Source organism: Polypterus senegalus, chromosome 8, assembly GCF_016835505.1.
Source record: "Polypterus senegalus isolate Bchr_013 chromosome 8, ASM1683550v1, whole genome shotgun sequence".
NCBI lineage: Eukaryota > Metazoa > Chordata > Cladistia > Polypteriformes > Polypteridae > Polypterus > Polypterus senegalus.
The window spans coordinates 7,470,421-7,487,043 of NC_053161.1; the positions used below are offsets into that span (position 1 = coordinate 7,470,421).

The following is a 16,623-nucleotide window of genomic DNA, read 5'->3' on the forward strand; positions in this document are numbered from 1 at the left end:
ATAATATCTCGCACTGCCACCTGGTGGATTCCTCCAGATTTCACGTAAAAATGCAGCGAAGTATGAACACTACAATGCTTGCGTAGCAGGAGAGTCCGCTGCAGCATTACCTTGCATTTCAATTAAGCAGGATTAGGAATGAGCAACTGACTGACCTTTACAGTATCAAGTATACTAACAAAACATATCAGCTTTGTAATATGTTTTATATAAATTACAGGTGTCACAACAAATAAAAAATATGTTTTATAATCACAAAAAAAGAACTGAATTTTGATCATATTTTATTTGATGTAACAATTATATTTTAGATTTGGTACACTAAATTTAAATTTTGATGTACAGGTTTTTTAAAAGAATGAAGGCCATAATTTATGTCATGAGGAAACAAAGAAAAAGTAGTATTCCTCCTAGGTTTTCTGAACTGCCTTATAGGTTCAATATTCCCCTGAGTGAACACATTTTGCCATTAGCAGGCTTTAAACTCAAAAGTCAAAATTAGCATAGTCTGACTTTTCTAATAAAATTAATCAACATCAGACATCTATCCAGAAAACAAACAGTTGTATTGCAAAGGTTCTTTAAATAAGTTTGGTATTTTTCAAGTTGAAGTTATTTCATCACTATCATGGTATATATTAATTTGCCACATAAAACTATGTTCTAAAGTGAAGATTTTTTATAATAGATTTAAAAAATATTTTTTCTGTTCTAGCAGCTTACTATGGAACTCTGTGTCCATACCTGATAAAAAAATGCATTAAAACTTAAATAGAAAGAAAACATACCCTCCGTGTTTATTAGGCATCCTTGCTCTAATTGACCAAAACTAGAAAAAATCATTTTATCACAGATTCTTGCTCTTGTTTTCTCTAGAATTTGTTACATGCTTGTTTGTGTGTTTGCAACAGCCATAAAGTTATAACAACATAACACTGAATCTACATTACAATCTATGCAGTTATTTTACAAAGCAGTATAATGAAAAGGGCACTCAGACATTTCATTATAATTGTACATTTAACAATACCACAGAACTGAACCGATTATACTGCATTGTACTTTTTTTAAAAAGTGGCATGCCTTGTTTTGCACACACACGATCAAAGAAAAAAAAAAAACTCAGAAAAAGGCAGAGTTTAAGAAAGAGCAAACTGGAGCAACACAAAGTCATTATTGATTTTTTTAAATGTATGATGAGTCACTCTTGCCGACAATACAGTAATAAAAGAACTGCTCATAATGTTTTTCACGCAGATGCCAAGCAATTTGTAAATGCATGCAGTCTGTCTCCATGTAGAACCTGGCACCGTGAGGCAGGAATGACAGCCTACTTTGGCAATGTTAAAATATTTATACTGATCTTATTAAACTTAAACCTGATTGGGGTGAACTGGCACTGCTAAACTGACCCTATAGTGTGTGTGTGTGTGTGTGTGTTTGTGTGTGCACGTGTTCGCTCAAGTATGATCCGACGCCCATTCTGGGAACTGTTCCTGTTTGCATCTGATGCTTGCTGGGATAGGCTCCAGCAAGACTGTGACCCCCTCCTGGATAAGCCGATTAGGAAGAGGGATGTATGCGGGGCTTGAAGTGCAGGGGTACGGAAATCCAACGCCCGACTTGTCCGACACGGGTAAATTGACCGTCGGACAAGCGTGTTTTCTGGTTTCAGTTGTCCGGACAAGTGCAATTTTCTGGAGAAAAAAGAATTAAATGTGCAGTGCAGGGCACATTTTTACCACTACTTTCAAATTTTAAACATTTGGGTATGTACTTCGTGCAGAAACAGTTTACTTAGGCATGTTCTTCATGTCTCAAATTGGTATTCAATATTGTTTACAAAATGATGGCTGATTTTTCAAAGGGGAAGCACTCTTGTGGTCTTACATAAGTATTTGACCCTACTATTTACACGCTTGAAGATGCGGTCATTTTTTTTTGTTATTTTTTAATTTGATGATTTTTCATTATAATCGATAACTTTTATATATTAAAAATTAATTTTTTCTACATAAAAATGCGGTCGTTTCACCTACAATGCAATTGTTTTTGCCATATAAAGCTTGTTAGGCATTTGATCTTTTCTGAAATTTGCGATTTTGCGTAGGTTGTGATATATTGAGGAGTTAAGAAATTTATTGCGTGACATCAATTTTGATGAGCTGTCTATAGATCGTTTTTGATTAGAGAATTTTTCATATAAAACAAGTTGGTTTCGCGCTGTCAGTTTTTTAAAAATAAAGAAAACATTCTAACGGTTTCTAAATGTTATGGAATATCAATAAAAATCTTCACTTTGACGCGATTATTTTTTTCCCCGACAACATCTGTAATATTTACTTCTTTGGAAATGTAACCTCTTGCTGAATTTCGAATATGTCATTAGGAATTACCTGCGTAACCCATAATGCACTGCGGTAAGCACATTGTTCTCGCTATATGCGTGTTGTTGAAACTGAAGTAAGTAGCATCGCGGATGAGAAATGGATTATTTCTTGATTAAAACTGGCACAACAGGCCTTGAAAAACCTAAGGAAGCGTAGTAAGGCCACTGTGAAAAAAATACGGACACAGTGAAGACAAAAAAATGTAAATGTCGAGATTAAAGTCAACATGTTGACTTTATTCTCGTAGTTTATTTTGTCAGTTGAATGTCGCAAACTAAATTTCATCTTAAAATGAGTGTTTCATTTACTAGATTTTCTCAAACCCCGTCATGAATTAATGTAGCACATTAAATGCTTTATATTAAGTGTTCCCCGACCCAGTTGTTAATCTCTGCGCGCTTCTTAAACTGACTTTCTCTTGCAGTGAGAGGCGCCGGCAGCAATCGCCACACATTGACTTCATGATATTCCTGCTCAATAAACATTCAGAATACTAAGATAAATACATATCTTTTTCACGATGAAATGCATTAAAGCATGTATTAGACATGGGTGGCGGGGGGCACAGTGGCGTGACTGTAGTGCTGCTTCCTTGCATTAAGGGGTTCTCAGGTCTACGTTCAGTGTAGAGAAGTTTATGGCAGGTGTGACGAGGCTCCAAAAAACTGGATACTGTATGTGAATGGGTATCACACAGGTTTAACTGAAATATTGTGTAAATGTTGGGTTCGTGATCTGGAGGTCGGAGATACGAACGAAGAATTCAATGGATGTTTTTCTGAGCAGGCTTTCTTTATTGTATGTTTGCTGTGTCTATCGTACGTACTAAACCCCCAGTTCCTAGCCTTTGTCTTTCTCCATATAACCAATCACCACACGATAAACGTCTTTGTGAAATTAAAACTAGTTATAAACGTAGACCTCAGTTTTCAGAACTTTAAGAACAATTTTCATTATACATGTTTAATTATGCCATCAATTCAGAGGTCTAAGCTTATAACTAGTTTTAATTTCACAAATACGTTTATCGTGTGGTGATTGGTTATGTGCAGAAAGAAAAAGGATAGGAACTGGGGGTTTAGTACGTCAGATAGAGACATGAGTCTAAAAGTAAGAAAAAAGTTGGTTCAATTGAAAAGCGTTTTCTAAAGCTGAACGCTCGAAGGGTTGAGTGTTATGCTAGGCTGTTCAATACTGCTTCTTTAGAAGAGTTTGACCCATGAACAGCTGTGGAATTCTGGCTGTCACCTGGCAACAGGCACATCACTCATAAAAAACCTGAAAAGTCATCAGCATCCACTTCTGCAGGACCATCAGTCCAGGAACCATGCAGTTCAGCTCAAGCAGAAATTAACAGCATTCAGCCCATGCTGTCTGAGATGGTAAAGATTCTTGGGGAAGAAGATGTTGCAAGACAAAAGCTAAAGAACATGGCAGAAAATGAATCAGGACAGTGTTCTGTTATGTAACTGTAACATATGAAAAAAGAGCTAGTGTAGCTATAATGAAGACATTGTTTATTAGCCAGTTAAAATAAGGGAATCTTTTATATAATGTTCTAGAGCAAGGTGGCAAAATACTACTCCCTGAAAGAACTTTTTTCAGTTTTAAAATGGAAGGCAATTTTGGTATCAATAAAAGAGATCAGAAAAAATTAACTATTTTTCACTTTTGTTATTTGTTTATGGGCAAGTGAATTTAACTGGCGGACAAGTGGATTTTCTAAGTTTACTTGTCCGAGGACAAGTAGAAACAAATTTGATTTCCACACCCAAAAAGTGGGACAGTTCATACCAATACGCTGTACCAGCTTTCTTCCATTCAGATTTACTGGATGTACATCTATGATATCTGATCAGTTCCTGTCACTTCATTACCTGCCATGCCAGCTCAAGATTTTCTCTCACTGCAGCAAAAGCATTCTTTATCAGTCCAGCAGGTGCAGATAGTATGTTTTGTCTAGATATCTACAGAACAGAGACAGTAAGAGTACCACTGAGTAAGACGAACAGAGAAGTTTGAAAGGACATGAGGCTCACAGCTATCTCTATTTTAAATGACTGAATCGCAAAACAATGGTTTGATTTTTGCTTTTTTCCTTCTTAAAATGAAATGGATACACTGTTTTGCAGTAGGAGTGTAATTTTAAGACAGAGATCAATACTCAATTATATTTCTGGCTTAAATTGATACAATTGATAAGTTTTGAGGCTTTTCCATCACATACGGACACAGGGTTCCATGGAACATTATAAGCTACAAGAACACAAAAAGTATTTTTAAAATTTATAAAAAAAACACTTCACTTTAGAAAATATATTAATTTTTCACATAAAAATGTATCATGTGTTTTTAACACTCCAAAATCTCAACATTCTGATGTCTTGCCTTGAACAACCAAAATTAAGCATTCCATGATCAAGGCAAATCTGATTTGTCACACAAACACTTTTTTCCTACTTCATATTAATACTATTCACTCTACATTCAGTGTGGAAGTGGTTTATATATGACTGTACTACTGAAGCAGAATATAAACATGAAAAATTGTGGTTTATACCATGTACATAGACCAGCGTTTTTCAACCAGTGTGCTGCGGCAGAGTGGTGCGCAGTGACAGCTATCCAAGTGTGACACTGAAATAAGAGTGTAGTGTACCGTTTGCCTAAACCTGAGAGGGACAAGCCTCTAAGGTGGTCAAGACCAGTGTAAGGAGGACAGGACTGCCTGCAGAAGCAAGCGTAAAAGCAGCAACACTTTTGCTATATTGCAGACAAAGCACTTAAGAGCACTTTGGACACCTGGCTGCTAAAGTCTACCTGCCTAGATGTGTGGAACCAGCGAGTTTTACAAGGATGGCAGATAGTGGGTATACTAGTTGTCTCTGAGGCAAAAGGAACAAAAGAGCTGCACAATGCTACCAAAGTGCTCACTAGGTGCAGTGTCCTCAATCACTGATCTCAGAGCTGCTTTTTTACTGGCATCTCCAGTAGTCCCATCCCTTTGGACAGTTGAGCATTGATTATGAGATATAATGTATTTGTGTTTAGTAGAACAGTGGTGTGCCTTGGGATGTTTTTGGTTACAAAAAGTGTGCCACCCCAGAAAAAAGGCTTGGGAAACACTGACATAGACCACCATGGTCTACAGATCTTTCAAAATATATTTTAGCAAGAAACAAGGCACATCATGTTCGAAAACATGCAATAATCATGTTTGTACAACATGTAATAAAATGCCTGCAGGAGAGGAAGATATACCACAGATAGATTTGCTTCCTTTTATACTTGCATATTACTTTAAAATTACAATAGTTTGCCTGGTTAACTTTCCTCTGCAATCAAAAGGTTTAAAAATACTCATTTTCTTAATTATTAACAAGCATACCTGTATCGCTCCATGTATTGGGTCAACTGAGAATGAGCACAACATAGCTAAGAAATAAAAGCAAACTGAATTAAAATCAAAAAACTGTTTTAAAAAGAAACAATAAATTAACAATCATTGTTCTGAATGGAAAAGGTTTATAAAGAAAGGGTTACAAATAGAGAGATACATGAAATTATGTACAATAGCGTGTAATTTACCCCATGAATATTTTCAAAAGAATGTACTTCATGGCCAGTACACCCATCTTTTACAACAAATTTTGCAGCATGATAATTGCATAATACATGCACATACCTAAACACTCCTTTATACATAGATTAGCATTTGAATGTTTTGGTTTCATAAAAACAGACAATTACTGAACAATGTGGTATAAAAGCCTTACTAATATTCAAATTCTCAGTTTCACAATGAAAAGAATGCCAAGAGTATGAGGAAAATGACTACAGAACAAAATGAAATAAAATTTGTGAATGGTTTATTTTTTTCTTCAGACAAAACCTCAAACTCTTTTATATTAACCTTCAGGTGCAAACACTTTGAGAAGCGAGGGGCAAAAGTATGATGAAAGCAGATATTTCAACTGTAGAGTGTATCCTCAGTTAATAAAGTAATTAGCAATTCATTTTCATAAATAAAAGTGCCAGGGAATCCTTGGCTATAAATTATGGCTTATATGGATAGTGACAAAAAGAAGCAAGACCAGTGGTGACTACATAGCCAGTGCATTTTAAAATACACTGAAGGACAATAGAAAGGAAACTTTTAAAACACTATATGTAATTTATTTAAAATTAGGTACTTCAAATTCAAAGCGTACACCACAGATTTATTTAATAATGTCTGTTAATAAATACATTTCCCAGTTTATTTTTTTTTCTTTTCAAAAAAAGAATTAGAACTCTACAATAAATCAAGAGACAGTACTGGATTAAACTCAAGGTATTAAATTATTTTGACATTTCTCATTACAATAACCACGTTAAACATTTTTAACTTTCATTATTGATTTTTTTTTATCTTTTATCAGTAAAAGGCTAATGTTAAATGTATAAATGAAACAGTGAAATTCCTATAAGGATATTTGGAAGAAATTCATTTCAGTTTTCAGTAAATTTACATGCAATTTTTTTTCATAACAACACAGAGGAAACCACTATATGATCCATCAATGAAATGAATTGGCTGAAATGAAATGTTAAGTCAAAGGAAATAGAGTTAAATTATCCACTTAATTTGCACAAAGTATTTAGAGTTTAACATAATTAAGAAAAGTGACTTTCAGAATCTGTTGACTAAACTAAAAAATAAAGCACTATTGGAAAAGAAAGATTTTATTAATATCAGTAAAAATAATGTGTAATATTATAGTATACTTTTTTTACCTGTGCACCGGAAACTTCAGAACTGTGGATGCAGGCAATGGTGTCAATCAGGTTGTGAGCTTCATCAATGATCACAACCTGGTCTTTTAGTTTGATCCCAGAGGAGCGACGTGTTGACTCATGCAATAACGTCTGGTAAGGTAGCACCACCAGCTTAGCAAAACAAAAGCAAAAATTTTTCTCTCTTAAGTATTGTCACAGACGGCTGGGGTTCTTACCCGGCCGGGACGCCTAGAAAGACCAGAAGCTGGCATTAAAAGCTTCCGGGTCAGGAGGACACAACTGCCCTGGAGCAGGAGAGGACCACGGGAAAGGAAGAGAGACTTTCCTACTCTTTGGGACCCGTGGCCACCGCCAGGGGACGCTTTAAGCCTCCTGAGACCCGGGAGAACATTACTTCCGCCACACTTGGCAAGATGGCGGAGGAACCTGCCAGGGACGCCTGGAGTGCTTCCAGGGCAAGGGCAGCACTTCCGCCACACCAGGAAGTACTGCCGGAAGATCGTCATCAGCCACCTGGAGCACATCCGGGCAGGAATAAAAGGCGCCGCCTCCCAGCAATCTGAGAGCTAGAGTCGGGAGAGGGAGCAGGACGAAGCTCCCAGGAGGAGATTGGCGGCCAAGGACTGAGAGAAAAGAAAGTCATTTTGGGTGATTATTGCTTTGTGCATTGTGTGGTGTTTGGGACTGTGTTTATTTTGTCAATGAATAAACGTGTGATTTTATAAAGATGTGGTCTCCGACTGGTGGTGTCCGGGCAAGTCTCACAATGGCGCCCGAACAGGGACCTTCTGCCTGTTCCAAGGCAGGGGACCCCAAAAATAAATTTTTGTGAGCTGCCCGGTACCCCAGTCGCCACACACACGTCCTGCAGGAGAGCGGTCCGCACACGCACCGCTGACGCCCCAGAATCGCCCAGTGGTCGTCGGAGATTCTCCAGAGGGCTGTCTTCCACCCGAGGGGACTGAGGAATGCCAGCCAAGGCAAAGGAGAAGGGGATTCCCCAGCGTTTGTCGTCACCGGAGGGACTGCAGTAGCAACACCCACTGACGGGTCTGGAGGAGATTGCCTGGAATCGCGTCACTGGCTGAGGTGTGCATATCTGGTCCGCGAAGCCGGGACGGCATCGCTAGAGGAAGGGGAGGATCCGCCGTCTCCAGCAGCCGAGGCAGAGGGACGGCAGTGAGTTGCAGTTCCCTTGGGAGAAGCAAGATGGCTGAAGACCGGAAGTCCGCCCGTGACAGGCGAGGATTGGGCCGGTGTGTGCCGTGTTCCGTCAGTGATTGGTTAAAGGCGGGACCGCGAACGTCTATCCTGAGCAAAGGGAGGGTCCGGTGGAACCCGGAAGAAAGCTCCAGTGTGCACAGCCGGTGAGTAGGACCGATTTAAAGGTAAGTCCTCCACTGGCTGATGCTATATTTATGCCTGCAGACCAAGACCAGTCGGAGAGGATGCTTGATTGATGCAGATGGTCAAGCAGGTAGAACACGACCCGAGTCTGTATAGACAAGCTGGAGGGAAGGTGGTCGCGCCCGTCAGACCTTACGTCATGAGGAAGAGAGCGCGACACTGGAATCTTTGGCCGGAGGATCGTGGGGGTGCAGGTGAGTGAAACCGGTACCGTAAAGAAAAAGGGAGGCGCGAGCGAACCCGTCCCAGGATCGTGTGGTTCCGGGGACTTAGTAGCTGCATCTCCAACAGCAGAAACGAAGCGAGATGCCGATCACTTGGAAGGGGTGGAGCCAAGACGCCGGCTGATAAGTGCCGTGGGTCCTAGTGCTCTACCGTCGGAGCCAGTATCAGTCTCGCGTCATTCTGCAGGGGCGCAGACGGCAAGGGGTCTTTTCCTTTCCCATAGGAAGACCCAAGCTGTCAGAATGCCCCAGAGAAATAGGAAGAATCGAAGGGGAAAGCGGTTCTTCCTACAAAGGGAGGCGTGAGCCAGCGAGCTCGCCAGAGTGTGATACGTCATCCTCTGCGCATGCAGAGGGAAGCTCAAAGTCAGCAAGAGGCGAACCCAGTATGTACCCGATGAAGGGAGTGGATCACACTGGAGTGGGTGCCAAGGTTTGTGACCAGGGTGCTGGTCAAAGGGGAGTGTTGGCCCTTTGTCAGAGATAAAATGCCAGACAGTGGCGTAAGGGCAGCGACGCCCCTGTATTTATGCTTATTTTTATAGGACCAGGACCTGGGAGACGACAACTTATGCCCGCTTCGGCTACAGTGTACACTCAGCGGGAATGGCCGCTCTGAAGGACTGTTCTTCGCTGGCGGTGGGGCAGTGTCACAGACGGCTGGGGTTCTTACCCGGCCGGGACGCCTAGAAAGACCAGAAGCTGGCATTAAAAGCTTCCGGGTCAGGAGGACACAACTGCCCTGGAGCAGGAGAGGACCACGGGAAAGGAAGAGAGACTTTCCTACTCTTTGGGACCCGTGGCCACCGCCAGGGGACGCTTTAAGCCTCCTGAGACCCGGGAGAACATTACTTCCGCCACACTTGGCAAGATGGCGGAGGAACCTGCCAGGGACGCCTGGAGTGCTTCCAGGGCAAAGGGCAGCACTTCCGCCACACCAGGAAGTACTGCCGGAAGATCGTCATCAGCCACCTGGAGCACATCCGGGCAGGAATAAAAGGCGCCGCCTCCCAGCAATCTGAGAGCTAGAGTCGGGAGAGGGAGCAGGACGAAGCTCCCAGGAGGAGATTGGCGGCCAAGGACTGAGAGAAAAGAAAGTCATTTTGGGTGATTATTGCTTTGTGCATTGTGTGGTGTTTGGGACTGTGTTTATTTTGTCAATGAATAAACGTGTGATTTTTATAAAGATGTGGTCTCCGACTGGTGGTGTCCGGGCAAGTCTCACAGTATATTTATTTACAAACTCATGATTTTTCTCAGATATCAGTATATTGAGAGCACAGTTGGTCTAAACCTTTTATAAACTGGTTTTTAATTAATATGTGCTGTCCTTTATCATATTGTTGATAACCTAAGTAATAATGTAAAAGGATCATAGTCCGACTGATAGAAAGGTGCGTTTCTTCCATAAAATAACTACATTCTTCTCACCTGTGCAGCAGGAATGGCTGAACGACCTCCATAGTAAGGGCATGCTTTAATTTCCTTGCCTAGAGTCACCAGCTGTTCAACATCTCGAACCTTTACCAAAGACTCATCTCTCAGGCCCTGAACTGCATCATGGTTAGAGAATGGGCAAACAGTTTTAGTCACTCCTTTTTTCCTCTTTGGCTCTTCCCCTTTATCCTTCTCTGCTAAGAAAGAAAAAAAAAACGTAATATTAACATAAATGATTGTATCAGTAACACTGTGAGCACCATCTATTGAAGATTTCTGTCAGTAAATTGTATATAAAAATTTAAAACAAAGTTAAAAGTCCATCAAAGAGAGAAAGGTAAAAACATGACAACATGCAAAATAAACCTAAACATATAACCAAATATAAATGCCAAATTAAGGTTGCACTGGTTTGTGTTTTAGATAAGTTTCATTGATAATACAGTCGACCCGTGATATACGACCAGCCTGACGTGCGAACAACTTGATTTATGACCAAAATTTTTGTTTTGATTTACGACCAACATCTTGTGTTACGACCTGAATGCGGTCACATGTATCCGCTTATGCGATTGTAAACAAACATCCGAGAACGTTCGTAAACATAAGTCGGAGCCCAGATACATGTGTTTGTGGACGTAATTTCGGTCAGTGCAGTGATTTATCTATATACTGTATATAATTCACTAAGACCATGGCAAGCAAGACGCATAATTGCTAAGGAAGGAAGAGAAGGTAATGAAGGTAAAGCGATTGTTAAGGGATGTTAGCTAGCGGGCTGGCGCGGCACATGACGATGTCATCAGGCTGAGTCAGCACCAGCTTGCTTTGGAGTGTATTATTACAGCAGTTCACAACACGACCAGCTTTGAACCGAGTGCTCGACTACTGTCATTATTAACTTGAGAAACAGCGATCACAATCGAAACGAAGAAGGAAATTGTGCGGAAATATGAGAGTGGTGTTCGTGTGACCGATCTCGCTAATATGTACAGCATGTCGAAATCCACCATCTCAACAATTTTACAAAGAAAAGATTTGCATAAGGAGGCTCCTTCTAAACAATAACCACCTTCCGTTTAATTCTCCTCCTCCGCCCTTCCTGCAGCCCAAAGATGTCAATTTAAATGGCGAGTACAGTATGAAATTGTTGTTTCTGGTAGGCTAGGCACTTTTTATAACTTTTTGGTTAGTACATTAGAAAAATTATTGGTATTTTGGTAAATTATGCACATTATACAACCCTTTTTTATTTTGAAAAGATTAAGTAAGTGTTGCTGTGGGAGGTTCGGAGCGCATTATGGGTATTTCCATTATTTCTTATGGGAAAAATAGTCTTGACTTACAACCAACTTGAGTTACAACCAGCCCTCGCGAACGAAATGAGTTTGTAAGTCAAGGGTCCACTTGTATTCCAAAACTAATACAGTCTGACACAGTTTAAACTAATTTTCTACTACATAAACATATATTAATCAAGATAAGTAATACTTTCAAATTTCTTGATAGAATATCAATAAAACTGCCTCCTGTTTAACCACTGATAACCCTGAAAATTTATTAATAATAAGCTTAATGAAATCATTGTTGAAGAACTGAAAACAACCAGTGAAATATTTAAATCTCCTCCAAAGATACCTACAGAAGAAGCAAATTGTCAGGATCTCAGGGTTGCTCACTTTAAGAAATAAGTCACAAGTAAATACAATATTGGTTAACTTGCCTTTCTAGCTCATATATAAAAGTTTTGAAGATAATTTATCTTTACCATGTAAATAATGGCTATTTTATAGTCCGCTGATTTACAAATTTTACTTTGTATAAACTACAGTATATCAAAATAAATATGATCTCATAGTTTCCACAAGATTGATGTCAGTTTTATTTTGTCTAGAAACTTGCAGAAAATAAGGTGGTAAAAAAACAAGGTAAAAAAGTACATACTGTAAATGCTCTGCTGATATTCTAGCTTTTATTAAGACACATTTGCAGATATGAATCGCTGACAAAGACAAAGTAAACCTATTGCATTTTGATTAAAAAGACTTGATATAAAAAGCTAGCAAGGACACAGAATTCAAAATGAAAGCTCACTGTGTTCTGACAGCACAGCTGAGGTACTTCTCAAGCAAGTAGAGAATTAACATAAAATTCAATATTTCCTTCTAAAAATATGCTCAGATTTTTCAAGTAAGGGAGGCATAAGTTTCAAGGTAAGGTTGTTATATTCACTAATCATGGCACTAAAAGGTAAGATATTGCTGCAAGCAGATTAGCAACATGCAAGTAAGAATTTCACTTTACTCTGTACATGTGAAAATATTGACCCTATAAACCTAAAAATAGAGACTTGATATCTGTGACCTTAAAATGTACTTACCATGTTTATTCTTCTGCATTTCCATGCACCGATCATTTATCAAGTGAACTGAGGCTAAGCGTTGCACCTCATCATTTATGCACAAGTTCTAAAAGACAAAGGTAATCTTAATTAAAACAATTTTTTAAAACAAATGTTTAAGTTATGCGTGCAAGAATTTTTAAGGATGGATGTAAGCACATATAGTGATAGCCATTACATGGTAATTAAACTAAGCAGAAAATGGTAGACAGCAAGTAGGATACATTTCCTAAAGAAGTTACATCCTGTAAAATGTCATGTGAAAACCAGAAACAATAAGACAAATAAACACAAGTTAGGAAGCTTTTACATGTTTGTATCAGTGAATTAACATGCCTAAATGGGCTTAAAGAATAGAATTAGTATAAAGGAAAACAAAACAAAAAATAATAATAAAACCAATTTCAGGGTGAACACAAGCAAGGTAATTAATGTACAGAACTATTATGAATTAAGCAACTATCACAACCATTAACATAACAAAAAACAAACACCCACATTCTTGGCTACTCTGAAATGGTCATTTACTAAAAAAACCTACTCAGCACTTACCACCTTAGATTAAGGCCAGTTACTATTAACATTATCTAATAAGAAAAAGGTGGCTTATTAAGCAATGCAGAAACCCTTTATAGAAATACAGTACACCTGCTTGTTCATTAGAACTTATTGACTGTTATGGAAATTAATATTTTGATAATGGTTTGTTAATTGCCATTTAAGGAATGAACTAGATAGAAAACAAACAGCTTTGATATGTAGCTTATATTCTGAGTAAAAAAAGTGTAAAAATCGAGTACTGTTTTCATGAAGGCATGTTTTACTGATAAGAACTGCTGTGTATTTTGATGTTACAAACATTTACTTAATTTTCTCCTTGAGTGTTTAGGAAATTCTGTTAAGTGCTGATTCAGGATGTGCAGTGTAACCAAATGCAAGAGAAGGCTTTGATATAATAGGTATCGTTTCTAACGTACTTTACAAGCAACATGCTGAAAGCAAAGCTAGCACTTTGATATTCTATCTGCAACGTCAGAAGCATGGATTTAGCTTGTATGACCTACAGGTATTAAAATCAGGGACACTTTACATTAAAGTTGCCCATCCTGCATTGCCTGAACTGGGAGGGACAAGAAATTTATTATAAGCAGATTTGAAAAGGTAGTTCACGACCCAATTATCAGTGTATCCTATCCCTCTTGTTTGTCTGAAATTAGAGAGGATGCTTACATGCAGGAGCAAAGCATTGACTGGACTAAAATGACTGAGTTATGGCTAAACAGAATTGGTTGTTATATCAAGAGAGCCACCCTGCACCACGACAACCCACTGACCCATAAGTTGTGACAGGAAACCAAAGGACTAGCATAAGTTTGGTCTCTCTCTATGCCATTATTCACCCTGACAAGACAGGCCATGCTGCCCATGTCTACCATTTCCCATTCTGAAGAGAGGCGATCTTTCTATTTCATTCATGCAGATGGCATGCTAGATTGAGGTAAGACAGAGATCCAACTGGTAGCCTATTATCAGGTTGTATTATTTGACCATTCATTGTATTCTGCTATTTTGATCATATTATCTATAATGTATAAATGTGTGACTTTCTTTCCTGACTTGTTTTATGCTCAATCCTGTTGCCTAGTGGTCATGGATATAAAATGTAGCATAAAACATGAGGGTTATATCCTGTACCTTTCAGGTCTACATAATAAAGTGTCTAAAAGGGAAAAACAATGTCACCTCAGGACCCTACCAGGAGAAAACATTCACTATTGCCAAAATCTGCTTATAACTGTAATTTCACTGAAGCACAATTTAATTTTACAGTTATCTGAAACTCCATTTATTGTTTCAGCTCTTTTCTTGTGTGTTGAAAGTTTTATTTTAAAAAATATACTCCAATAGAAAAATTCAAATCAACACTAAACCACTGAAAACATCACTAAGCCACTACATGTACCCATGTACTAAAGCAAAGGTGACAAAGGAGTAAGAACCAAATTAAAAGTGGATAGAAAGTAGAGCTGTCCCTCTTAAAAAAATACACATTGATAATGAATCATGGCTTTTATCCATGCAGCTCCATACAAGTCATATAGGTCTTCCAACATTCAATACTACAACCAGCCACAACATAAATTCTTGCAGCAGATATTTCAAGGAACACAGGATTAAAGTAGAAAGATTTCCAAAAAATGACTAGTACAGAATCAAGAAATTTCCAATAAGAGGCCAAGACTAACTTTGGACAATTGTGCCCAGCCGAGCAGTTATGCCTGAAAGAAGTATGACAGAGAAGATATTTTTTGGAGAATAAAGACTTAAGAAGTAAAAGGTACATCACAGATGAGGACTCATGAAAGAAGCTGTGTCACAGCTCACCAGAAAGCTGGCACTTTAGGACATTCACAGAACATATGAAAAAACCTACCAAAGGCTTTAGAACAAAGAAAGTGGATCATTGTAAAAGCTCAGAACAAAATGTTTCAGGCAGGACACAAAGAAACAAGCAGTATACAAATTTCAGTTAGTTGTACTGATGCTTTTGTTTATTTGGATGCAGAAGGAATGCCCTTGAAAATCAGGTCCCCGTCAACATGAGTAAACAGTACCAGGTTTCTAAAAGAGTCTTAATAGGCAAAGGAATAGAAGCAGCATTCCATAAAATGGACTGTTGGCAACACTTACAGCAGTAATCTGGGACTCTCTGACCATAAAGCAGTACTTTGCACTGTCTCATTACCTTTCCCTCATCTTACCTGTCTTCTTCTTTTGGCTGATCCCATTAGGGGTTGCCACAGCGGATCATCTTTTTCCAAATCTTTCTGTTCTCTTCATCTTGTTCTGTTACACCCATCACCTGCATGTCCTCTCTCACCAAATCCATAAACCTTTGCTTAGGCCTTCCTCTTTTCCTCTTCTCTGGCAGCTATATCCTTAGCATCCTTCTCCCAATATACCCAGCATCTCTCCTCTGCACATATCCAAACCAACGCAATCTTGCCTCTCTGACTTTGTCTCCCAACCGTCCAACCTGAGCTGACCCTCTAAAGTACTCATTTCTAATCCTATCCATCTTCGTCACACCCAGTGCAAATCTTAGCATCTTTAACTCTGCCACCTCTAGCTCTGTCTCCTGCTTTCTGGTCAGTGCCACCGTCTCCAACCCATATAACATAGCTGGTCTCACTACCATCCTGTATACCTTCCCTTTCACTCTTGCTGATACCGTCTGTCACAAATTACTCCTGACACTCTTCTCCACCCACTCCACCATGCCTGCACTCTCTTTTTCACCTCTCTTCCACAATTCCCATTACTCTGTACTGTTGATCCCAAGTATTTAAACTCACTCACCTTCGCCAACTCTACTCCCTGCATCCTCACCATTCCACTGACCTCCCTCTCATTTACACACATGTATTCTGTCTTGTTCCTACTGACCTTCATTCCTCTCCACTCTAGAGCATATCTCCACCTGCTCCCTACTATCGCTACAGATCACAATGTCATCAGCAAACATCATAGTCCACGGGGACTCCTGTCTAATCTCGTCTGTCAACCTGTTCATCACCATTGCAAATAAGAAAGGGCACAGAGCCGATCCCTGATGTAATCCTACCTCCATCTTGAATGCATCCGTCACTCCTACCGCAGACCTCACCACTGTCACACTTCCCTCATGCATATCCTGTACAACTCTTACGTACTTCTCTGCCACTCCCAACTTCTTCATACAATACCACAGCTCCTCTCGAGGCACCCTGTTATATGCTTTCTCCAGGTCTACACAGACACAATGCAACTCCTTCTGGCCTTCTCTAAACTTCTCCATCAACATCCTCAGAGCAAACATTGCATCTGTGGTGCTCTTTCTTGGCATGAAACCATACTGCTGCTCACTAATCATCACCTCACTTCTTAACCTAGCTTCCACTACTCTTTCCCATAACTTCATGCTGTGGCTCATCAATTTTATTCC

General features: G+C 39.3%; 1 protein-coding gene across 3 annotated transcripts in view; it reads right to left on the minus strand.

The window, feature by feature from the left end:
• Positions 1-16,623, minus strand: part of ddx11 (DEAD/H (Asp-Glu-Ala-Asp/His) box helicase 11) — a 148,754-nt gene that overhangs the window by 88,751 nt on the left and 43,380 nt on the right. The window contains exons 8-11 of one of the 3 annotated variants that reach the window (XM_039760653.1): positions 12,618-12,705; positions 10,232-10,431; positions 7,167-7,319; positions 5,779-5,825 (exon numbers count right to left, since the gene is read on the minus strand). In XM_039760653.1, the coding sequence (XP_039616587.1) occupies positions 5,779-5,825; positions 7,167-7,319; positions 10,232-10,431; positions 12,618-12,705 (488 nt within the window). Of the gene's footprint in view, positions 1-5,778; positions 5,826-7,166; positions 7,320-10,231; positions 10,435-12,617; positions 12,706-16,623 lie in introns of all 3 variants that reach the window. The other 2 variants (XM_039760652.1, XM_039760654.1) reach the window with 2 other exon arrangements.